Source organism: Phyllobates terribilis, unplaced genomic scaffold (genome assembly GCF_046119375.1).
Source record: "Phyllobates terribilis strain yellow unplaced genomic scaffold, ASM4611937v1 Scaffold_2__4_contigs__length_985480577, whole genome shotgun sequence".
NCBI lineage: Eukaryota > Metazoa > Chordata > Amphibia > Anura > Dendrobatidae > Phyllobates > Phyllobates terribilis.
The window spans coordinates 700,984,008-701,010,323 of record NW_027362762.1 but is presented as its reverse complement, the minus strand read 5'-3'; the positions used below and the strand labels follow the sequence as shown (position 1 = coordinate 701,010,323).

General features: G+C 45.0%; 1 protein-coding gene across 1 annotated transcript in view; it reads right to left on the bottom strand.

Annotated features, from left to right (window-relative positions):
- Positions 1–23,243: 23,243 nt before the first annotated feature.
- LOC141247369 (protein spinster homolog 1-like) overlaps positions 23,244–26,316 on the bottom strand; it is a 66,618-nt gene continuing 63,545 nt past the window's right edge. The window contains exons 8-13 of the mRNA XM_073669210.1: positions 26,107–26,259; positions 24,906–25,095; positions 24,552–24,617; positions 24,263–24,361; positions 23,329–23,503; positions 23,244–23,284 (exon numbers count right to left, since the gene is read on the bottom strand). Coding sequence (XP_073525311.1) covers positions 23,244–23,284; positions 23,329–23,503; positions 24,263–24,361; positions 24,552–24,617; positions 24,906–25,095; positions 26,107–26,259 — 724 coding nt within the window. The remainder of the gene's footprint in view (positions 23,285–23,328; positions 23,504–24,262; positions 24,362–24,551; positions 24,618–24,905; positions 25,096–26,106; positions 26,260–26,316) is intronic.

The following is a 26,316-nucleotide window of genomic DNA, read 5'->3' as shown; positions in this document are numbered from 1 at the left end:
TTTAAATATAAAATAGTTGTGTGTAATAGAAGCAGTAAGAGATCTATCAAACTTTAATCAAGGTTGGTTGTTTTTAGGTAGAACCTGTAAACCATCATCATGTTTGATGTCATGTAATGATGTCATAGTCGAATAAATGCGGGTCGCATTTATACATATAGCATTTATGCATATTTTTTCGAAGTCCCGCCACAGTTAGACATGGCAAATCTAATATTCATTTTTCTTCTCTTCTTACAGGTATATATATCTCATTCATCTGTTGTGTTTTAACCCTTCTGAAGTCTGCATTGCATCCCCATGCCTGTATTGCTCTGCTGCTATTCATTGGTACATATATCTCATTCATCGGCTGTGTTTTAACCCTTCTGATGTCTGCATTGCATCTCCATGCCTGTATTGCTCTGCTGCTATTCATTGGTATATATATCTCATTCATCTACATTTTTTAGCCATGATGCTTTAAGGTCATCACACTTACTTGACCACGTTTTATGATCCATGTAGATCTGCTAGTCTGTTTTTGTTTCTGCAGTTTTAATGTCTCCTGTTGTCTTGGGCTAGCTGATTGATTGCTAATCGGTTAAATTTGTGTTAGATCTAAGCACATACTTCCCTATATATTGAGACATAGCTAAGGGGCAGAATTTATGCGGGGTGCATTTATGCATATTTTTTCGAAGTCCCATCATTATTTAAAGTCCCAGCACAGTTAGACATGACAGTTGGGCAGGGCAGGAGACAGGTAAGACCTGCAAGACAATTAAACAAACTTGCTTCCAGGTCATCTGCTTTGCAAACAGTGTTCACCATTTGTATTTGTGCCATTTATGTTCTGGCTGCTACAATCATCAACATTCACCTTTCTCCCACAAACTCGGCACACTTCATCCCATTAACCCTCTCTTCACAATGTTATACCGCACAAACCCATTCATTCACACCATATAACACAAGAAACATTCTCACAAATTACTCAACCATCTGCTCACTCTCTCTCTATCTTCCTACTCTTATTCGCAGGTTATATTTCTCCTAATCCAGGACTTTCTTGTAATAATAACGCTAAGTCTTTCTGTGCTACATTCAGAAACCCTGCTAATCACATTAATATTCACTGCATGCCTTTTGTCTCCTTCAATTGTGTCCTTTGGAACGTGCGGTCACCATGTAATAAACTCTCCTACATCCATGACTTTTTCCTCTCAAATTCCCTCAACCTTCTGGCTTTCACTGAAACCTGGATCCAGCAGTCGGATGCCACCGCCGCTGCTGCTCTCTCATATGGTGGCCTACACTTCTCTCATACCCTGAGACCTGACAACAGATCAGGTGGAGGTGTTTGTCTTCTCCTTTCAACAAAATATATTTTTCAGGTTATCCCCCCAGTACCCTCACTTATCTTCCCTTCTTTTGAGGCCCACACAGTCAGACTCTACCGGCCCTTCTCCCTGCCAGTGGCGGTTGTGTATCGCCCTCCGGGCCCCTCCTATCAGTTTCTGGATCACTTTGCCACTTGGCTTCCAAACTTTCTATCCTGTGACATCCCCACTCTCATCATGGGGAACTTTTACATCCCAATTGGCGATCCCCTCTTCCCATCTGCCCCTCATCTTTATCGCTTCCTCCTTTGGCCTTTCACAGCTTACTAATACTCCTACACATGAAGATGGGAATACTCTTGACCTGATCTTCACCTGGCTCTGTTCAATAGATGACTTTACTAACTCTCCTCTTCCGCTCTCTAACCACAACCTTCTTTCATTCTCTGTCAAGAACTGTCACCCTGCTCTAGACTCCCCCACTTTCCACACTTATAGAAATATACATGCCATTAACACCCAGAAATTAATGAAAATGTTGCAATCATCATTGGCCCCAATCTTCTCCCTCTCATGTCCTGATTCTGCACTGAAGCATTATAGTGAAACATTGCAATGCGCCCTGGATGAAGCCGCAGCTCCTGCACAGAGAACAACTCGGCACAGACAGCGACAACCCTGGCACATGCAGCAAACACGTTTTCTGCAGCGGAGCTCCAGGTGTACCGAACAGCTGTGGAGAAAATCTAATCTGGCCGAACATTTCCTCCATTATAAATTTATGCTTAAAACATATAATGCCGCCCTTCACCTCTCCAAACAAACCTACTTTAACAACCTCATCATATCACTGTCCAATAATCCTAAACGCCTCTTTGACACTTTTCACTCTCTCCTTATTCAAACAGCACAGGCCCCGACCACCGACCTCAGCTCTGACGATCTGGCCAATTATTTCAAAGAAAAAATTGATCATATCTGACAGGAAATTTTCTCCCAATCCCCAAATGTTATGCATACTCCTCCCTCCCACAGTGCATCTTGCCCATTTTCTGACTTTGAACCAGTCACAGAAGAAGAAGTGACCAGGCTCATTGCTTCCTTCCAGTGACCCTATTCCCTCACATCCCCTTAAGTCCCTTTCTTCAGCTGTCACCACTCAGCTAACTAAAATATTCAATCTCTCCCTCTCATCTGGTATTTTTCCCTCTTTTAAACACGCCAGCATACATCCATTACTTAAAAAAAACAGCCCTCAACAAGAACTGTACTGCTAACTACAGACCTGTTTCCAATCTTCCTGGAATGTCTGGTCCACTCCCGTCTAATCCGCAGTCTCTCAGATAACTCTCTTCTTGGTCCTTTACATTCTGGTTTTTGCTCTTTAGATTCTACTGAAACTGCACTCACTAAAGTCTCTAATGATCTAATAACAGCCAAATCTAATTGTTAGAACCCTCCTGTTTGTTTTTTCCATCTTGTGTTTTGCGGTCACGTGACCATCTGCCTTTATATTCCAGCTCCACCCCCCTGGCTGTGCTGGACTTCAGTGTTGTTTTAACTGTTTCTCTAGCCAAATGCTTAGGTGCCTTTCTCTGTCAGTTCGCTTGGTCCTTCTGGGACCTCTAGTACCCTTTTGTCAGTTTGTCTTATTGTGTTCTGCAACAACTTCTCTGTTTAGGAGGTGTTCCATTTTTGTTCCAGTCCTTAGTTCTTTTAGGGACCCCTCTCCTTATGCTATAGGTCTTCGTTCAGAATAGCCGAGGACTAAGGCGGGTCTGTTCGCTAGGAACAGGCAGCCCGCTACATCGTAGGGATTCAGCTTAGTCTTACTGTAGGGACAGCTTTCCCCTTTCTTTCCTTAGTACTTGTTGCAGATCATAACAGTAAGTCCAGCCCAAAAAAATTAAAAGGAAAGAAATTCTGGGATCAGTATGGTTTCCGTCCAGGATTTGGCTCAACGCTTGCAGGGATTGTCTCTGGAGGTGGCCGAGCTCCAGCAACACGTGAGTAGCTGTTCTGGAGCGCATTTTGTGGAACCCAAGGTAGGACTGCCTGTTGTTTTTTATGGTAAACAGCAAGATTTTTTTCCTTTAAAAATGCTTGTTTGTTATATTTTTGTTTGAGACCAAGGTCCTCTGGGAGTGAATCACAGTGCATTGGTTTTATTATGTCACTTTTGCGCAATGAACCACAGGGGTGGGCCTTTCTCTCCAACCTAATGATTCATGCTTAAGGTCGGTAGAAGAATTTTTTTCTGCTATGGGGCTGTTATATGACGATCCTGATTGAATCTCATCTGCTGAGGCAAGACTCAGGCATTTGAATCAGGGGTCAGGTGATGTTGAAAGTTATTGCACACACTTCAGAAGATGGGCTTCAGATGTTAAATGGAATGATCCTGCTCTGAAATGTTTATTTCTTGCTGGTCTGCGTGAAGGGGTTAAGGATTTGCTAATTGCATTCCCCGCACCTGAGACTCTGCAGGATGCCATGCAATTAGCTGTTAGTGTGGACAGGAGGCTGAGGTCCAGGCTGAATGAGGTAAAGACTCATGTAATGTCAGGTCATAGTCACTCCCTTGAAATGTATTACTCACAAGGTTGCTGCATTTCCCCTCATTATCAATGGAGTTCATCAAGAAATTTTGGACTTGGTTGTATTGGGTAATTTACCCTCTCCGGTCGTTCTAGGTTTGCCTTGGTTAAAACTGCACAATCCTTTACTGGACTGATCTACTAATGTGATTAAGTCTTGGAGTCCGAAGTGCTATGATAAATGTTGTAATGGTCGCATTGCGGCTGTGGAAAAAGGGGAATTACCGGTACCTATTCAAGATTTTTGGAGGTTTTTTTCGGAGGAGGAGTCGCAAGTTTTACCTCCTCATAGCGATTATGATTGTGCCTTCTTTTTGAAAAAAATTTCGGAAACCGAACTGAATTATGATGTTGGAAATCGGGAGTTGCTGGCTATTAAACTCATGTTTGAACATTGGCGTCATTTTTCGGAAGCCACTAGATTATATATTCAGGTTTTCACAGATCATAAGAATTTGATCTATCTGGATGCTGCCAAGCGCTTGAATGCCCGTCAAGCTAGGTGGGCACTTTTTTTTCTCGGTTTCATTTTTCTGTTACCTATATCCCTGGTGCTAAGAATGTTAAAGCCGATGCTTTATCTCTCAGCTTCTCTCCTACGGTCGGTGCTGAGGAGGAGGAGAGCATTTTAGAGAAAGGAGTTGTGGTGGCGGCATTGGACTCCGTTTTGGAGAATGGGATTCTGAAATCTCTAAATGATGCCCCATCTAACACTCCCCAACGGAGGTTGTTCGTGCCTAGAACCTTTAGGAGAGATTTGTTTGTGGAGTGTTATGAGTCTCGGTTGGCAGGTCATCCAGGAATTTCTGAGACTAAGAGACTTATCAGTCGCAGTTTTTGGTGGCCTGTATGGCAGAAAGGAGTGCGTCAATGTACTGTGTGTGCTAGGTCAAAGGCTTCACATACTCCTGCTGAGGGGTTGCTTTGACCTCTGGAGGCTCCTAGTGCACCTTGGACGCATCTCACAATGGATTTTATTACTGATCTTCCTGTGTCCAAGGGTTTTACTGTCATCTGGGTGGTCGTGGACCATTTTAGTAAGATGTGTCATTTGCTTCCATTCATTAAGTTGCCCTGCGCCAAACACTCGCTAAGGCTTTTGTTAAGGAGACTGTCAAGCTTCAAAGCATTCGCACGGATATTGTTTCTGATAGAGGACCTCAGTTTGTTGCTTGCTTTTGACGTGCTTTTTGTGACAGGTTGGGAGTCCATTTGTCATTTTCGTCTGGGTATCATCCTGAGTCTAATGGACAGACTGAAAGAAAGAACCAGGATGTAGAACAGTTTTTGCGCTGTTTTGTGGTGGACAATCAAGAGGTGTGGTCTGAGTTTCTGCCTCTCACGGACTTTGCTCTTAACAATCATACATCCTCCTCTGCTGGGTGTTCTCCTTTTTTTTGTTGTACTGGGAGATATCTGTCTTTTGGTTCGTTCTCCAAATTGGGGTCGGCGGTGCCGGAGGAGGAGAATTTTTCCGGTGATTTGGAGAGAGTTTGGACTAATGTACGTTGCAACCTTCAAGAGGCTAACAAGAAGTCCAAGAAGTATTTTGACAGGAAACGTAAGGAGGTTTTGTTTACTATGGGCGACATGGTTTGGTTGTCCTCAAAGACCCTGCTGTTGAGGATTCCCTCTAAAAAACTGGGTCCTAAGTTTATGGGTCCATTTAAAGTGCTTCAGGTTGTTAACCCCTCTGCTGTTAGGTTGGATGTCCCTACTACCTGGAAGATTAATCCTGTATTTCATGTTTCCTTGTTGAAAAAGGCTGATGTATCAGATAGGGATGCCACTGTCACAGTTCCTCCTGTGGTGGAAGACGGCGAATATGAAATTTCTTGTATCTTGAATTCTAGATGGCATAGAGGGAGATTACAGTATCTTGTCTCCTGGAAGGGTTTCGGTCCCGAAGATAACTCCTGGGTAAGGACATATGATGTCTCTGCTCCTAGGCTTGTTAAAGCTTTCCACAAGAGGTTTCCGGATAGGCCTGGGCCTAGAGGATCAGGAGGATCCTCATAAAAGAGGGGTTACTGTTAGAACTTTCCTGTTTGTTTGTTTTTTCCATCTTGTGTTTTGCGGTCACGTGACCATCTGCCTTTATATTCCAGCTCCGCCCTCCTGGCTGTGTTGGACTTCAGTGTTGTTTTGACTGTTTCTCTAGCCAGGTGCTTAGGTGCCTTTCTCTGTCAGTTCGCTTGGTACTTCTGGGACCTCTAGTACCTTTTTGTCTGTTTGTCTTTTTGTGTTCTGCAACAACTTCTCTGTTTAGGAGGTGTCCCATTTTTGTTCCAGTCCTTAGTTCTTTTAGGGACCCCCCCCCCTTAATCTATAAGTCTTCATTCAGACTAGCCGAGGACTAAGGCGGGTCTGTTCGCTAGGAACAGGCAGCCTGCTACACCGTAGGGATTCAGCTTAGTCTTACTGTAGGGACAGCTTTCCCCTTTCTCATTCATCTCATTCATGCATCCCATGACACCTGACTTACAGGCAGCGATGGCCCTGCTGATCTTAGACGGGGAGGCTCAACAGACAATTATGTTCTGACAACCCCAAGACCGTGATACAGTAGATAAAGTGAATAGGATCCTTGAGGACATGCATGGTGACACTACTGACCTGGGTAATTTACGCATATGCCTATTCTGTCGGGTTCAGTGGGAAGAAGAGACAGTGCCCCAGTATGTGAATGTTCTCCAGGAACTAACGGCCCACATCACTAAGAAGACCCATGAAAAGTAATGGGGATTGGGACCACTGGATGAGGCGCTGAGGGACAAGTTAGTTGCGAACCTAAGGGACCCTTATCTGAGGCAGGCCCTGAAGGAACGTCTACACTATAAATCCGACATGAGTTCCTGGAGGTCGGGGAGGAAGCTAGAGTCTGAAAACGCGAAGCTCCAGCTGTGGTAGGTGTAGCCAAGAGCCATGAGGTAACAGCCTGTGCGCTGCCAAATGCCAAGCTGGATTGGGCCCGAGAATTACGGCAAGAAATGTGAGAAATTAGAGGGAACTTTTCAGCATTGTGAAACCCCCACAAATACCACAATGTTTACTACTGCGACCTGGTACGAGGAGAAGTCAGAGCAGGGGTACCCCCACCCCAAGGCCAACAGCATTGGCCGCGTCACATACCCGGGGAATGTGGCTCAAATGCTGGACCTGTGAAGGAAGAGAGTACATCTCCCGGAATTGCCCGACACAGACTTTGCCCTTTCCAGGGAGAAACCAACCATATGGCTGAAGGCTGCCAACCAGCTGCCTATTCCTATGGCAGGAGTAGTGAGGATGATATTCCAAGTATGCGGAAAGGATCTGTATAAGATAGGGATTGTATTAGTGAAAGGCCCCCTTGGAGAAGGATCCATCGTGACTTTGGGAATTAATGTTCTAAGAGAAGTGGGACAGTTCCTGGCAGGCAGACGGCGAGGGAGCGGCTGGACCCGCATGACTCGTTACCATCCAAGTAAGAGTGTGTTCCAACAGATCATCAGGATTAACAAGATTCAGAAATTGCCAACTGTGTCTCAGTACTTCAGAAAAGTGTCGAACCCCCAGAAGAAGGGGAAGCAATGCCAGGACTACTGGTTGCTTGTACCCTGGCACCTTGTAACAGGGATGGGTGCTGGTGAGGTGTATTAACCTACGTGGGGCGAGCCTACAGCTGATTCCCAGGAAGGAAGTGGCTCAAGTGTATATGATGCCAGAGGACCTCACACAATCCGATGCCATAGAATTGACTCCAGTGAAAAGGCACCCAGAGGAGGAAGCAAAAGAGTATACAGACCTTACAGCACGGGATCACAGCTGATTCTTTCTGTGAGGTAAAACATTTCACTGCCTGTTTTTAAGCAATGTTTCACTTCACAGAAAGAATCAGCTGTGATTCCATGCTGTAATGTGTGTATCCTTTCTTTTGCTTCCTCCCCTGCCCAGGAGATGTGGTATGATCAGACCATGTACCTGCACGGTCAGACACAGCCATTATTCAGTACATTGCAGGGGCACATTTATAAGATTATCTCAGCACCAGAACATTTTTGTAAACACATCCAATTGTGAAACTTACTGTTATTCAAAGATCTATTGATTATAATGTTGATTAAGATTAACTTTGTTCATGGAAAAACCCCTCTAAATACAATGCATGATCAGTTTTGTAGCTATTGATAACATTGTTCTGCATAAAAAGCATCTGATACCTGATGTAAACTTCACTGATTCTTCATATGTCAATAAAGAGAAAATGGAATCAGTCAAGAGATTTCTGAATTTAGTGGATCTGTCGTATTCTTCATGGATTATGTATACTGTATCCTCACCCATCCCTTGTAGACTGTGAGCCCTCGCTGGCAGGTTTCTCTCTCCTCCTGTATCGGTTGCATTTTTGTTCAAGATTTTTGTAATTGTTTTTGCTCTGTATACCCGCTTTTCCCATGTAATACGCCATGGAATAAATGGCGCTAAAATAATGAAGAATAATAAAGGAAATACAAACATCGGGGTGCACAGAGCCTTGGGCCTGGATCACATCACAATTCCTTGTTTCCCTTTATCTTATAGACAGCAAAAAGCTCATCACGCAAGGGTTAAATGGGAGCTGTGATGAATACAGAACCCAATAGCCAAAAGACAGTGTTTTGACCTTTTCCCCAAAATTAAAATGTGTGTGTGTGTAACGTGGTTCAGGGCGGTGGCAGCGGACTAGGCTCTTGTCTTCAGCATCCCGGCATGTTACATGAAAGTGTGGGTCTTGGCTGGGTGTGTAGACTTGTGCTGTGAGGGCCTTATGCTGTTGTGGGCTGGCCAAGACCAGATGTTTCATAGTTCAATGAGGGAGACCACCATTCAAAAATGAACTCTTTACTGAATGGTGACTTGGTAAGGGTTATATACAAGGGATATCGGGTACAAAGCCTTATAGACGTTTCCTTTACAGCATGAAACATTTTTCCACACAGTATCCTTCCCCTGTGGTATACTCCAGGGCTTTCAAGGCATACTACTTCTCCCTACTTTGCCACAATCCAGCTTTAATGCTACAGTCCTGATCAGCAAGTCCCTTTACTTGCTCAGGGCTCTGTGCCCTATTTCTTCCACTACTGGCGCCCAAGTCCTATTTCTTCCACTACTACGGTCAGACGTTTGACCTGCCGATCCATTTTAAAATGTGGATAAAAGTGTCCTGTCGGGGATAAAAGTTCCCCATTCTTCCGATCGGTGCGGTTTTCCAATGGTCGGAGTCTACCAATCAATAAGTTATCACCTACCTAACCTGTGGATCGGTGATAACTTGTTTTAATCAAAGAACTTTTTTAATGAAAACTACCATAATTGTACATCCCAGTTATGGTATTCGCACAGTAGATGTGGAGGAGCCGCCTGTGTTGTACAGATGACGCTCCACTATAACAGGGATAACTGCTTACAGGTATTTGCATATAGCTGTAGGGTGGGCCCCTAGGGTCAATTCCCCTGTGGGCCCCAGACACCCCAGTCTGACCCTGCATACATTTACATCAATTATCAGGAAGGGCCTAAAGATGGGACATATTTATCAACTTCTCTGCCAGATTTATATAAATATGTCGTAAATAACAGCAAAGTTGCCTCCAGCAAAACAGAACTGAGAAATACTGCACATGATGAATTTCTTTCTTTCTGTGAAATATATGGGTTATGAATGCGAAGAAAACAAAAAATAAATGTGCAGTTATCACACTGTCATCATATCACTGCATTTGCTTTCTGTATGTATATAACTATTTTTTACATGTTTTTATATTTGTCACAGTCAAATAAAATCTACTGCCCTCCATTGGCCGAAATGTACGATATGCAGACACTTGTGAGGTTTTATTAAAATACAATAAATGTACATCTATACAATAGTTAAGTATTCAATTTTGTAATACAAGGCAAAAACCCACTCACGTCTACCCCTATACCCACCCGCCAATTACAACTGCCCTAAAACGGCTCCTTCTTCATATCCACCCATTTTCTTGAGTCATTTTCTTTAGACCTGCAGAACATTTTTACCCTTGTACTATTTATGGAGAACATTCAGTTCTTGCTTCCAACACCACCTATAGAACCTCACCCGATTATTCTGTCCTTTGTGTCATCCATATCGTAATTGCTGATTCCAATATGTGATGTTTTCCTTTCTTGCTGTGTAGTCACTTTCAGTGTAATAATTTCCAATAATCTAGGTGGTTTCTCCTGTAACCAATGCTCTTCAATCATTTTCCTGGTATGATAAAGTATTTTCGCATAGCAGTTGTTCTGCAGCTGGACTTGTTAATTCCCCAACATATCCCAACAACCCCACTTTAGATTTCTTGGCTCCCTTACACCATATATTCTATCAATCAATTCTATTATCTCCTCCCACAAGTCCTGCAATGTCTCCACATGAGGCTCCATTATGTTTCCAATTTGCCTAGACAGCAGTTTTTTATATGCTATTGACATTATTCCTTTTGTGGCTTTATATTAAATGTTAAGCTCTAGAACTGCTGAGAATCTTATATCTAAATTCATTGTTCCAGCTTGAGTATGTAAAACAGCTAGAGCTGAAGAAACTGATAGAAAAGGCTATTATACAACATAAACTCCTTTTTGAGCTGTTTTCAACTTTTCAAAGCTCCTCCGGTGAATACCTGACATAATTATTTAACAATCTTTAGTTTCCACTCTTGAAATCATTCTAACTTATTTCCCAGAAATACGTTTTTTTGCCATAGTGGCACAGTGTGCATCCATGTAGACCAGGGGTCTCAAACTCGGCTAAGTATATGGGCCGCACATAGAAAAAATGTGAATTTGAAGGGCTGCATTCTTTGCAGAATGATATGAAGTTTTTAATGATACCATATTGTTTTTTCCATACACCTTGTGGATCATTTTTTGAACATTTTTGGCTTTTTTATTTTATTCTTTTAAATGGCATTCATTTCATGGGCTATGGTACAGTTTTATAGTTTTTACAATTTTACAGTTTTTACAATTTTTCTTTCCTTTTTATGTCCCCTAATTGGCCACATAGTGATTTTTTTCTTACAATTAGCACCATATAGTAATTCTGACGAACTTCTTATAGTAATGTGCCCATCTTGTAGTAGTTTCCCCATCTTGTAATAATGTCCCCATCCTTGTCTGCATCTTGTAGTAATGTCCCCCATCTTGGTCTTCATTTTGTAGTAATGTGCCCATCCTGGTCCCCATCTTGTAGTAATGTGCCTATGCTGGTCCCCATCTTATAGTAATGTGCCCGTGCTGGTCTCCATCTTGTAGTAATGGCCCATCCTGGTCCCTGTCTTGTAGTAATGCCTCATCCTGGTCCTCGTCTTGTAGTAAGGTGCCCAACCTGGTCCCCATCTTGTAGCAATGTGCCCATTCTGGTCCCCATCTTGTAGTAATGTGCTCATTCTGGTCCCCATCTTGTAGTAATGTGCCCATCTTGATCCCCATCTTGTAGTAATGTGCCTATCCTGGTCCCCATCTTTTAGTAATGTGCCCATCCTGGTCCCCATCTTGTAGTAATGTGCCCATCTTCGTCCCCATCTTATAGTAATGTGCCCATCTTGGTCTCCATCTTGTAGTAATGTGCCCACCCTTGTCCCCATCTTTTAATAATATGCCCACCCTGGTCCCCATCTTGTAGTAATGTGCCCATCCTGGTTCCCATCTTGTAGTAATGTGCCAATCCTGGTCCCCATCTTGTAGTAATGTGCCCATCCTGGTCCCCATCTTGTAGTAATGTGCCCATCCTGGTCCCCATCTTCTAGTAATGTGCCCATCCTGGTCCCCATCTTGTAGTAATGTGCCCATACTGTTTCCCATTGTGTAGTAATGTGCCCAAAGTGTTCCCCATCTTGTAATAATGTGCCCATCCTGGTCCCCATCTTATAGTAATGTGACCATCCTGGTCCCCATCTTGTATTAATGTGCCCAACCTGGTCCCCATCTTGTAGTAATGTGCCCATTCTCGTCCCTAACTTGTAGTAATTGCCCATCCTGGTCCCCATCTTGTAGTAATGTGCCCAGCCTGGTCCCCATCTTATAGCAATGTGCCCATCCTGGTCCCCATTTTGTATTAATGTGCCCAACCTGGTCCCCATATTGTAGTAATGTGCCCATTCTCGTCCCTAACTTGTAGTAATGGCCCATCCTCGTCCCCGTCTTGTAGTAATACCTTATACTGGTCCCCATCTTGCAGAAATGGCCCGTGCTAATCTCTAACTTGTAGAACATTCAACTGAAAAGAATCACTGACTTTGGCGGCCATCAGGACTAGGCCGGAACAATTATGGGGGCTCTGGTGCCTGCGGGCCGTATTAAGCAGCCTCAGGGGCTGCATGCGGCCCTCGGGCCAAGTGTTTGAGACCCCTGATCTAGACCTAACAGTTTCTTGCCAGCCTTACAAGCATTAAAAGTAAAGTTGGCTACCTCCTGCCACACTTTTAAGCTTATGACTTCCAAAGATTCTAATGGTAAAATACTGACTCCTAAATGTCTCACTAGAGTTTCTTTTGACCCCTATCTTGTAACTACCAACCTTATATGTGCTGCACTTGTGCTGCTAAGAAATACATGCCTCAGGTAACGCCAATCCTCTTTTTTTCTTTGGTAGCTGCTGTTTTTCCAATTTGTTTATTGGAATTCTACTCTTCCATATTAAATCTCTAAAAATATAATAGATTCTCCTGAACCAATATTTCAGAACCCAAATTGGTGCTTTATGAATCATATCACTGATGGACACAGACAGAAGAGGCCCCCTGTGAAAGAACATTATATGGACCCTTTGCTGTCCAATAGCTCATCATAATGCACAATTCCACCTACTTTGAAGGCAGAAATGGGCCCTCTTATCTCTTGGGCCCTTGTGCGGCTGCTCAAGTTGCCTCAATGATATGTCCACACCTGAGTCATATATATTTGTTGCATCAACATCATTTTGATCAAATTAGTTCTTCCTAGTGCCGATAATGGCAATTTAGACCATATCTATCTTATCCTTGTTTGCATACATCTTAGCGCTTACAGAGTGCTGCTGTATTCTTTAGTTTATATATTATGCAGTCAAATCAGCTTGCACCTGTTCACAGTCGCTTTATTCTTTTCGGAGGTGCTGGTCAGTTTTCTGGGGTTTTTTTAGCAATTTTTCATACAACTGATCCAACACAGTGATGTGTGTTCAGTTATGAATGGAGAAGGGGAAAATATCGACAACCAATGGCCCCTTTACATGACGTTGGTATAGTCAATTCAAGGTGGGTTGGCCTCCCGCCCCCCTCTTAACTCTAACCCCAAAAACGACAGACATCATGGCTTGGATGTAATTGGCCACAGTGGCCTTTTATTATAACCAAAATAATAAAAACCGTGTTATATATATACTGTATATAGATGCGTTAAGGTCCTTGAAGCTAAGAAGAGTCTGGTGATCTCAATGACACAACTCCACTTACTCCCAGTCGTGAACCTCAAGCTCTGGAGTACCAAGAACCCCTCGAAATGGGGGTACAGAAACAGTTTGAAACCGCCACACCTGGGACTCGACTTTTTGCCGTGAGTCCCACAAATCACCAGACCCAAATACCACCATACCAATTTATAACCAACTTCAAGGACCCTAAGCATGCATGCTCTTGTAAGAGGGCCGCCTCATCAAAACCTCTAACTCACTAGGAGTCGTCCTATAGCGCTCAGGAGAGGAAAAAATCCCTGTGGAGGAAACCTCTAGGGAACCATGGCTGACAGACTGCCCTTCCCTTGGCCTTAGAAGGATGCTGATCTTAAAGCTTTCAGGCATGTCACAGTTGAACATGTCACAAGATATACAATGATTAATTAGCAAATAAAGTAAAGCATCCCTCCCACTCAGGTTATGGTTGCCTACCATATGCGAAATTGTCACTATGACCAGTGAATTTTACCAACACAGGGAGGTCGGGTGGGAACTTGCGTTCCCTGGAAGTGGGGAAAAGGGACCAGACCACTCCCATGGTGGCCTTATAAGCAGCCCCCACCCTCCCTATACCTGTCCCCACATATGCCGCACCCCCGTCATGCCGACTTTCTTCCCAATGTCTTAGGCCAGTGCTCCAGCCTTTTCTTGACATTGGTATCGTCAATTCAAGGTGGGTTAGCCCATCGCCCCCCTCTTAACTCTAACCCCAAAACCGACAGACATCATGGCTTGGATGTAATTGGCCACAGTGGCCTTTTATTACAACCACAATAATAAAAACCGTGTTATATATATATATATATAGACTTGTTAAGCTCCTTGAATCTAAAAAGAGTTTGGTGATCCCAATGACACAACTCCACTTACTCCCAGGCGCGAACCTCAAGTTCGGGAGCACCAAGAACACCTTGAAACAGGGGTTCAGAAAAGGTTTGAAACCGCCTCACCCGTGACTCGACATTCCTTTTTGCCTTGAGTGCCACAAATCACCAGACCCAAATACCACTTATAGCCGAGGGATCCATGTCCTGTGGGCACTCCCATACCAGTTTATAACCAACTTTAAGGACCCTAAGCACGCCACCATGAGAGTACTTGACAACCTTAAGCACTCGAGACCCCCCTTACTCTAATAAACATCGCCTGCTTGATGCCTCCCGCAAGGTTTATGACCATATATCAATTCCGATATCGTTCAAATTAACTCTGTCTCTCAACCAAAAATCCTCCAAGCCATTCTCCAAGTCAAAATGCCGAATTGACACCCCCTTGTTTTCGGAACCAACCTTGAAACCACCCTGTTCACCTTCCTCTGTGCCCTATTCAGACTCTCTATAGACCTGGCGTTTCGCCAACTCTTGCGGGGAACAATCTCTGACCAGACTGTTATCATCCCCGGAAAAGATGCCCAAAGCCATGAAAAATTGTGTTTAACGTCTCTAATTAGTTCCCTCCACGACCGAACCCCTAAGTCATTACCCCCAACGTGTAATAGCAGTATGTCTGGGGTGCGATTCATACAAACGAACTTAGTCACCTCCTGCAATACTTGATCCAACCCATCCCCCTAAACCCCAGCCAGCATATAACGGCTTTGTCCCTTGAGACGCCGAGTTGCCTTCCATCTCGTCGCACGTCTGCCCGCACGGCGCCTCAATGGACATAGGAGTGGCCCATTATCCAAACCAGTAGAGAGGGACCTAAGCAGAAGACAATATATAATTAAAAACACTAATACACCTTTATCACCAGTTAACTATCGCCTCCGGTCTCACTTACGATAAAAACCGTCTTGATTCCCACCTCCCTATGCGTTTTGTGGTTTCTGCGTTCAGGCTGCAGGCCATAGCTTCTGTAGCTGCCCCTATCCAAAAGGAGTGAGAGGCAAAATTGCATGGATTCAATCCCAACTTACTCAGACACCTCCTAAAAATGCTGGTGAATTGGTACTGTGATAAAAATGTTCCATCTTCGTGACACAACAGTGGCCCGAACGAATTACGCCCCAGCCCCCTGGAATGCTGGAAGGTTTTTTAAGGGCACATCCCTCACCCTCCCACCGCTCCCAACCATACTTTCTTCCCTCTCCCCAGCTGGTCTGTTTTTGAATGTCTCAACCCAAATTCAACCCCTTCTTTTGTTGCAAACACATCCCCTGTTAGAACCCCCCACCTTTTTTCTTATATCGAGCTACCAGCTCGCTAACCAGAAGAGCCTTATCTCATTCTCAGAGCTGCAGACACCTTGCAGTTCTTTTCTGAAACATTCCAGGAGCTTAAACGACACCGGACGTTGACCATCCCTCTGTGCCCACCCCTGACGAAAATCCTTAACTGCCAGCTTTACTAGGGGATTCTTTATCCTATCCCTAACACCCCTGGTCCTAAAGCTGAATCCCAGGCCAGCGATCAACTGATTTACCTTGGATACTGACCAATCCTCCCGAGCCCCTTCACCTAACCATAGGAGCAGCAAGCCTACTTGGTCTTCGGACAAGCCGTTACCTATACCCCTCCGCCAACCCTCCCACAGCCCCAAAGCTGCTTGATAGGCCTTCTATGTGCTAAGGGATAGGGATGATTTAACTAATGGTTGGGCTGAACAAATACCAACTTCCATATGTGTTGCGGGCACTCGAGCCCCCTCTCCTCTGCCTCTGGGGCCAGCGACCGAAAGCGATCCCACTGGAAACGAGAAAGGGCGTCAGCAATTGAATTCCTTTTACCTGGTATGTGTGAAGCTGTTATGCAGGCATTTATTACTAAACAATCCAATACGAGTTGCCTTAACACCCTGATTACTGGTGGAGAACATGCCATCATATTGTTGACCACCAACACTACCCCCATGATGTAACAGCGGAAACGAATCCGTTTGTTGCGAAATTGCTAACCCTACAGTGTCACTGCCACCATTATCGGAAAAATTTCCAGCAATGCTATGTTTTTTTATGAGCCCTGCCCCCCTACAACACTTGGGCCATTCCTCCTCACACCACTGGCCCCTGAAATAAGCGCCAAAACCTATGCTACCTGCTGCATCCGTGAACAGCTCTAAGTCAACATTATCCATCACCTCCTCCATTATCAAAGAATGCCGTTATACCCTTCGAGGAAGGTGGCCCACACTGACAAATCCTCCTTATGCTCTTTTGACAAGCTAATGTAATGGTGAGGGGCCTTTACGCCCACCGTCACCCCCGCCAACCTTCTGGAGAAGACACGCCCCATGGGCATTACCTTACCTTACATGCAAAATTCAACTTGCCTAACAGCGATTGTGTCTCCCTCAACGTCATCTTTTTTAGCCGCCTAGCCCTTGCAACTTCGGCCCTTAATGCCACCACTTTCTCCTCTGGTAACCTGAGTTCCCATTTCTCTGAATCAATAACGATCCCCAGAAAACAAATACGCGAGGACAGGCCCTCTGCTTTCCCGGGTGCCAGGGGGACACCAAATAGCTCTGCCACCCATTCCATGGCGTGCAATGTGGATTCACACCGCGCTGACTCTTTTGGGCCGAAGCACAAAAAATCGTCCGGATAATGAATGATCGGTTACCCAACCAGACAAGTCCCAGACGACCCATTCAAGGAAGCAACTGAACACCTCAAACATAGAGCAAGGAATGGAACAGCCCATAGGCAGGCAGCGATCTATGAAATATGCTCTGTCCCAGAAACAACCCAGCAGTCGGACACTATCAGGGTGCACTGGCAGTAACCTGAACGCCCCCTCATTGGCCATAAGTTTCCCATCACTTTTCCCTCATTTCCTTACCCACGCAACCACTTCATCAAGAGGTATAAACTACGAAACTTAATTCCGCCGCAATGCTGTCGTTCACCGAACTACCCCTCGGATACGAGAGATGGTGGATTAACCTAAATTTATTGGGTTTCTTTTTGGAACCACTACCATTTTCCAACGGTAAATCCTTGAATTCTGCCTAATGCCACTTCCTTTTTTAACTTATCTGTGACTACTGATGGATACTGGTAGGCCGATTTCAAGTTTCTATTGGTAAAGGGAACCTCAACCGAGATGGAAGGGATCCTAAAACCCACCTCAAAGCCTGCTGCCAGCAGCTCCGCTGTTGCCCTATCTGGGAATCTATTTAGAAAGGGAAGCATTTTTGCTAGTTTCACTGGCGTCAGTCCATTGGGAATTGCTGGGAGTGGCCCCCCCTCCTTTCTTGAAACATCTATCTGCTCCGTGAGAGGAACCATTACAGAATGAGCAGATGTGCTTGTATCTACACCCAGTACCGAACTTACACTGGCTCTCATTAAATTGCCAGCATAATCCTGACCTCTGCCCACCTGCTTGTCCCGACTGTCCATTATCTTTTCCCCTACTTCCGTGGCCGGGTAACCCGGCCCCGCCTGGTAAACACTGCCCGAACCTAGCCAGGGCCATTACCCTCAACCACAGCCCTATATCCTTCTGTTCCCATCTGTTCGATGGTCTGACTGCCTTTCTTTGCCAAAATTGTTCGTTGTACCTAAGCCAGGTTTGCTCCCCGTATACTCTATATGCCTCCCCTATTGCATCTAGATAGCGAAACATGGCCTAACAGTTCTCCGGTGCCTCTACCCCTATGACACTTGCTAGGATATTGAAAGCCTGCAACCAATTAGAGAAAGTTTGTGGGATTAACCGCCAACTCCGCTTTTTCTCGTCCTCCTTATTATTATCATCACTCTTATTCTTGTCTAAGTTAAACGGCAGGAGGGAAAATATTTTGACGTACTCATCCCTCCAAATCTGCTCTTTCACCTCGTTCTTTAAGTGGGCACCCAGGAGGCCCTCATAGCAGACGTATACCTCGCCCCGTGCCCTATCGTCCAGATGACCCTTATCCTCTTTTTCTTTCATGGTCTGATCTGACATGGGCGCAGGACCTGCTGCTGGTGCCTGAGAAACTCCTTCCCCCTGCCTTACCCCCTCACTCCTCCCGACCCCAGCTCCCAATGGGACCAAGGCTGACACTGAGGCCGGTGTTAGACTGTGAGCCTCCAGTGTGGCCGTGCAATTTTTCAAAACTGTGAGCATATTCTGGATACCCAGCCCTTCTTGCGAGGATACAACTTCTGAGGTGGGTCCCACTGCATTCCGTCCTCCTGCACATCCCTCTAACTCGCCCGCAATCTGACTGCACTACACTCTGTGACATTAATATGGGGGGAAATGGACATGACATATGGTAATACTCACCGGGCGTGGGTGCCGCCACACCGACCGGAAATCCAGCATCCAGTCGACCGTCCTGGTCACCCGCTGTTGCCCGTCCTGGCGCTGCTGCTCCCGCTGTGATGAAGGCATCAACCGCTTCCACTGAAGGGGGGAGGAAGGGAGGGATCTCCCCGGGGGCCAAGGTGCTGGGCTGGCCTTGAGTAGCAGGCACGTAGGGCTGCGTGAGACTAGCGGGCAGGGGGGACGAAAATGGGACTACAAAAACCTCCCTGCTACACGACCGCAGGTCCTTCTGGTCACATGACTGCATGTCCTGCAGTTCGCGCCGCCGCTGCCTCTCCTGCACTGATGCCACCCGCGGCTGCAATGCCTCTTCCAAGGCCAATCCAGGGTGTCGCCTTTCATCGTGGCCGGGTGTGCAAGGCTGTCCGGCCAGCACCTTACCGCCGTGGCCTGCCGGAGCACTTCCTGCCCCATCAGCGCACGCAGGCCCCGCCCACCTCGTGGGCAGAGGCCCGCTCACCGTTGCAGACACCGGCCGAGACGGCAAATTCCTCCCGTCTGGCAGGAGGGGAGGGCACCGGAGGGTCTATGGAGGGGCTCTTCTGCCGGCGCCTGGGTCTTGGGGCTCAGTCAGGGGACAGCCTTACCGGCGACCTAGTGTGACGAGGGCGCCGCACTTGCAGGGACGATGATCCTGGTCCGCAGCCTGTGATCCGGGCCACTTGTTCCTCCAGCCAGCCAGGTCGGTGCTCCATGGCCGCCATCATTAGGGCCTCTAGCAGCTGTTCCACTGACATGATCCAGGTGAGTGAACTTGCATTGTGCCCTGGAAGTGGGGAAAGAGACCAGACCACTCCCATCGTGGCCTTATAAGCAGCCCCCACCTGTCCCCATCCTCCCTATACCTGTCCCCACCTATGCCGCACCACCGTCATGTCGGCTTCAGCCCCACAGTCTTAGGCCAGTGCTCTATCCTTTTCTAGACCTGTGTTTGGGCTCCACTTTGTCATGATCCAGAGATGTATACGCACACAGATATTCATACACTCACTGTGTAGATGCACAAGTATAATCACAGATAAGTCATCAGTAATAGATCAGTAGTGCTCCGACTATTGGCACTCCTTCTAATCACCTGTTCGAGGAGATTTATACTGCTGCATTGTTCACTTCAATGGTACAACTTTGCAATATCTTTAAACAGCCACTAAAAGAAAATATGATGCAGGCGAGTACGAACCCACCTGCAAGCTAATATAAACACGAAAGACTCCGCTCTTTGGGTTTGTCTGGTCTACCTCTTTGTGCGTGTGCTGTTGTTACTCTTAGATGCTTCCACTTCACAATGACAGCACTTACACTTCTCCAATGCAGATCCAGCAGATAATACATTTCACAATGTAAATGCAGTATGCTTATCGAGACCCACTGAGCTATTTAGTTTGAGCCATACTATTACCAATGTATATCGATAAAGTTTGCATGGTTGTATTCTTGATTGTATGATCCTAAAAAGCATATTGCAAGCTATTGTTCCCATCTGTAAGCCAGGATGTACTTATCCTGTCAAGTACCATTAATAAAATGTATGTCGGAAAACTGGGAATTCTCACTCAGATTTATGATTGATTACTTCTATAATTCCTATAATAGAGGCTGCCCATATATGAGGGCACAGGACATTGAATGTAATGTGTGGATCTGTTAGAATCAAGGCCCAATCTGAGGCTTCTATGTGTTGGGGGAACCATATTTGCTCTATAAAGCCCTGTGAAGATATGTACAGAAGCTCATGTATACTGCTATTTCATTATAGACTATTAACTTCATTCAAGGTGTCAAATATTCAATTTTTATTAATTCATTCCCTATCAGTATGTCTTTGGAGTGTGGGAGGAAACCGGAGTACCCGGAGGAAACCCACGCAAACACGGGGAGAACATACAAACTCCATGCAGATGTTGTTATTGGTTATTTGGTTATTTGAACCTCAGCACTGCAACATAACAGTGCTAACAACTGTGCTACCGTGCTGCCCAAAAGTCTTCAGTGTGGCCCCAATGATGATAGGCCATGTGACGTAGAGATAGGTTGATCCTTGAATACGTCTAACTGCATAAAGTATTTAAATGTCATGTCCAGTAGCGAGAACAGAAACCGAGCCCGGAATCTGTCTCTTGATGCAGTAGGAAACTCACTCTTTGAGTGGGTACATCTGACTGCGGAAAGTTCAGTATATGTCATATCCAGTAGTGAGAACAGAAACCGAGCCCGGAATCTGTCCCTTTTTTCCTGAAGCGCAGGTCATGTGATCATAACATGGAGGCCATTTCATGTCTCAAATGCAAATCTCTGCGGGAAGCAGCTGCAATGGTGGAACTAGTCTGGGGTAATGAGAAAGAAAAGTAAAAAGAGGTAGAGTGTTATTTACAGCAGGAGTGAGAGGTGCAAAGCATGCAACATATTTACTTATCTTCACAACTCAATCATATGGCTACAAGAAGATTCCACCAAAAATTACCCAGAACCTTTTTTTCGTTTCAGTGTTTTTTTTTAAATACAATTGATACATTCCTGAACACCGTCCTCACAACCAGTAGGGAAGTATGTGACTTTTGGCTAAAAGTAGGTATAGTATTGTCATAATGATGTCCTAATAGCGTCTATTGTGTTTATCAGTTTCTAGCTAATAACAGGTTATGTAGATGTGAAGATGCTGGGTTTTACATTTGCAGATAATAGAGCTAATGCTAATCCAAGGTGGGGCTTTATTTTAATTCTGGAAAAAAAGAAAATAGAGGCAATCCGGCACCATTTATTACTGTCCTTGACTCCCGGACCGCTCACTGTAACCATCCGACACACAGGAACTGTTATGCACACGCCCGGGCTAAGCGGCGTGTGCGTGTGATTGGTAGTGATTCCACTGGACCGTGCCGGAGAGTGAATGCCTGGAGGGGCGTGACTAAGTATTCACCCGATCCGACCAGGGTCGCACGACGGCATACGACGCCAGTGCACCAAGGAGGAACCGAGCAGAGGGACCAGGTGCTACTCCAGGACAGACCCCGGACACGGCTGTTGACCCACACAGGGGAATACAGGAACAGGCTGGTAGGCTGGCACACAGACTGGTGGGTATAGGCAGGCACGACTGGTATGCAGGCAGGCGGGTATGCAGGCAGGGGGGTAAAGGCAAGCACAGCTAGAGTGCAGACAGAGAGGCACTAGCAGGTAGGAACACAGGCGGGATAGGACCCAGTACACACCGGGACTCAGGAACAATACAGGCAGAGGGTTACAGGCAAGCACAGCTAGAGTGCAGACAAGGCTGAGCAGGGAGGACAGGGCTCTGTTCACACGGAACAGACAGGAAGGGAAAGACAGAGCCAGATACTCACACAGTACTTGCAGAGACAACAAGCAGGAGTTAGGTACGAGTTCAGACTCTGCAGAAAAAGGAAGGGAACGGACATAGAGGCAAAACAGGTAAAGGACAGGAGAGAGTTCAGACTGGAACTGAGTGTACGGAGGAGACCGACACTGCAGAGGGATACAGGAGCGGGTCTGGGAATACGGCCCCCAGAGAGGCGGAACGAAACAGGCAAGGAGCGTGTTCAGACAGGACAGACCAGACACAGGAGCGGGTCTAGGAAATCGGCCACTAAAAGGCGGAACGAACAGGCAAGGAGCGTGTTCAGACAGGACAGACCAGACACAGGAGCGGGTCTAGGAAATCGGCCACTAGAAGGCGAGAGGAACAGGCCAGGAGCGAGTTCAGACAGGTCAGACAAGATACAGGAGCGGGTCTAGGAAATCGGCCACTAGAAGGCGAGAGGAACAGGCTAGGAGCGAGTACAGACAGGTCAGACAAGATACAGGAACGGATCTAGGTAATCGGCCCCTAGAAGGCAGGAGGAACAGGCTAGGAGCGTGTTCAGACAGGACAGACAAGAGAACACAGAAAGGACTCAGTTCAGACACGGGAACTAATACCGAAAAGCAGGAGACATACAGGACTCAGTTCAGACACGGGAGCTGATACCGCAAAGCAGGAGACATACAGGAGTCAGTTCAGACAGGCCTGGAAATACAGCCTCCAGGAAAGGCAGACAAGGAAACAAAGAACGGGACCTGGCACCTTCAGAGTGCAAGCACACACTGAAGGAAACACTATGCTCAGGCAGGAATAGATGGGCGCAGCTGAGCTATATACCAGGTGACAGACAGCAATAGGCTGAGGACGCACAAGAGGTGTGACCCACAGCAGGTACAAAAAGCAGGAAGTGATCGGGCGCCGCCCTTAAGCAGCAGAAACAGACACAAACAGACAGCATGGAGGGAAGCCAGAGAGACATTCTGGACAGGAGATCAAGTGCGCGCTCTTGCACAGTGGGAGATGGACCACTATGCAAGGACGCCGCCAGGTATGTTACAGGAACCATACAAAAAAATCCATTAATAGCAAAGATTGAAAGGTGGCACTCACCGTCCCGTAAAAAAAGTTTTATTCAAACTAAATTAGTAACATGGATGCAGGAGGATCTGAGAAACATGGAGGATGACTGCCGTTTCACATCAAACTACGCTTCAACGGGTCCTAGTACGGTTGAATTTAGTTTGAATAAAACATTTTTTTACGGGATGGTTAGTGGCACCTTTCAATCTCCTCTATTATTTTTCTTAATTCTGCAAGATACATGAGAGGATAATGAACATATTTCTATACGCACCTTCAGACTCCATCTCTGCTTGCTTACGATCATTTTCAAAAAAGAGGGCAGTTGCGAAAAAGAAACCTCCTCCAATCACCACCACAAATGGACAAGTCACCATAAGGGTGTACTGGAGACTGTGGAACTGCCATAGAGCAGATTTTGCTTTTCCTTTTTTGATGAAGTCAGATATCTGTAGATATGAAGAGATTAATAGTTATGCATGGGATGGATAATAACTTTCATACATATAAATACATGCACACATTTACCCGGACAGCAGCCACTGGATACTTGTTAGGAGATGTGGTGGCTAGAAAGGTCATGGAAGGATAAGGTGCCTCACTATGGATAGTGGAGGAGCTCCCATCCGCCAGACCACAAACACTGGCTCTAATTCACTCAGCCTCAGTGCTGCAAGTTGTCAGGAGACAGGATTCATGTGGCCTCCTCCTACAGCAGATAATCTGACATAGCGCCAGGTCATCTTGTCTTTGGAGGTCTCTTGTCATGACCACAAGATTAGAATAGTTTGCTTGTATATACAGTAGGTTCTATTTGTTTTCTGTCGGGGCACTGGATTTGTACTGGATTTGTACTGATTCTGCATATTTCTACTGATTGTATGCAGCCTACAGATGTAGCAATAGTCAAACGACCATTTATTACCCAATGAACATTGATGTACAGGAAACAAAGTTCCATTAGTTCATTTTGCTTAATGCAGCCACCCCAATACAAAGAAAATCAGTGTCTGTTTTACAGTAATTGCAGAAGCACTATGCACACCTGTGAAAGATAATTTTACACCTGCTACATCTATATATTCTGGGTGCTGTATGCAGACATGGAGGCCACAACAAATAATACTGCTTTACACAAGGTCCTGTATCAATAAGACCTCATGCTAAAATGTTCATAAGCCATTCCGGAAGCAATAACATCTACTTACCACTCCGATGAGATAGGGGCTCTCAACTTCTTCCAGCAGGACAGGCACCATATTCGCTATGGCCTGTGCTGTAGAACGTCTTGTGGGAGACACCACATACTGAAACAATAGGATATTCTGAGTAAGTAGAGCGAAGTCACAAAACCCAACAAAACAAGAGAACTTGGACAAAGTGACCAGATATAAAAATGAAAATCTTTGAGACATAAGTAAACAGCTCAGTCCGCAAGGATAGGCCTTTACTAATATAATTTCAGCTATGATAAGTCTAGCATTTTTCTTTACTCACCAGGTGGATGTCAGCCGCAATGGAGAAGTTCATGGAAAGTAATATCTCTACGATGACTATAAAGACCTGCAGAAAGATAAAAACATTATATATCTGTCTGTCTCTATATATGCATATCTATATATACCTTTGTGTATTGAAAGCTTCTCCATACTGGGATATGAGATACGCTATGTGCTCAATACTATAATAACATTAATTCTTTTGCTTTTTAATCTATTTATTCACTCTAATTTCCAAACATTTAAAGACCGTCCCCACCATATACCGTAACAATGGTATCTAGAGCTCAATACATCAGATTTAAAATAGACCCAGTAAATGGATTACAGCAATCTGTAAATCAGGACTTACATAAGTGGCCACAAGATTGAAATCTGCAATAAACAGCGCCAGAAACAAGAAAATGGCGGAGATCAGCAAGCCAACTCCACAAACGATTGGGTCCGCACAAGGGTTATATTTCTTGTATCTGTTAGCTATCTCCACTCCTGCTACAATTCCAAAGGCGCTGGAGAAGACTGTAAGTATGCCGGAAATCAGGCTGCAAGGAAATGTGATACAGAGATTAGTAAAGGAACTCCAAGTAATGCAATATAAATGATGGAATGCTCCAACTAATGTATCTTCTTCAGAGAATTGGTGTTTGAACGTTCTCCACTGGTACAATGCCATATTTGTACTAATTATCTCTAGATTAGCCTTCAATGTCCCAACTTTAAGAGAAGTCATTGTGATAATCTGCGGCACATACCTAAAACTAACTTTTTAACATTTTAATGGCATGAGATGTGTTGAATGTAGTTGAGATATATTTGCCAACTCTAGCAGAGACTTTTTGAAAAAGGTAAGTCCTTGTGAATGAGTTGACAAATCTCCAGGGCTTAGTATAAGTCGTCCAAAACCTCCCACAAAGTTGATTTTTAAGTGACTTAAAGCTTCAGAGGCTTCAGAGGCAGCCAAATGCAATTCCAAGGAGGGTGAGGAAGGTGTCAATGGATGGAGGAAAGTGGTCTAAAATGGAGGCATGGCTATATGAGAAAAATTTCTGTGGCACACTCTGAGCCGTGATTGCCTCTCTGGAGTGCCGATTCTGAAAAGATGGCAAGTATGAATTGAAATTTGTTATAACATGGTAAGTAAGAAATTGGAGAAAAATTTACTATGACAGGAGTTCTTTACACCTATCTTTATAAGAAATCTGTTGAAATAAGTTATGCCGAATTTATTAAGATGCAAACTCCTTGTTAAAAGTTTGCCATATGTATGGCAGTTAGTGTGCCAGAAAATCAAATATGCGCCAGCCAAGTTCTGGTGTAAATTATAGTAAATTTGTTACGTCATGGGCGTCCATGCCCCCTTGCTTTGTGTGTATTTTTGGAAGCTGCTCATGGCAGAAAAAGAGAAAAAGTTGACAATTATTGAGCAAATATGACATCCACCATAATATGTGACTTTTTGTTAACACCAGGAAACTGGTCTGGCATAGAGAAAATATTATATCACCAACAACCCTCTCCAGTGAAAGTAAAATTAAGGTTTGATAAACTTGTACCTGTCATGATAGTTGCACACTTCAGTCTGACATGGCACCTTTTGTTGGATGACAATCCGTGTTTGTATCAGGAAAGAAGGAGCCCAGAACTCAATGGCACTAGCTACAAATTTTACACTCATAGTCCCAAGAGTAGAAAGTATAAAACTTTTGCTGCAGAGAATGAAAAAGGAAGAAACATGTCAATAACACAGAAGTCTGATGGTAAAT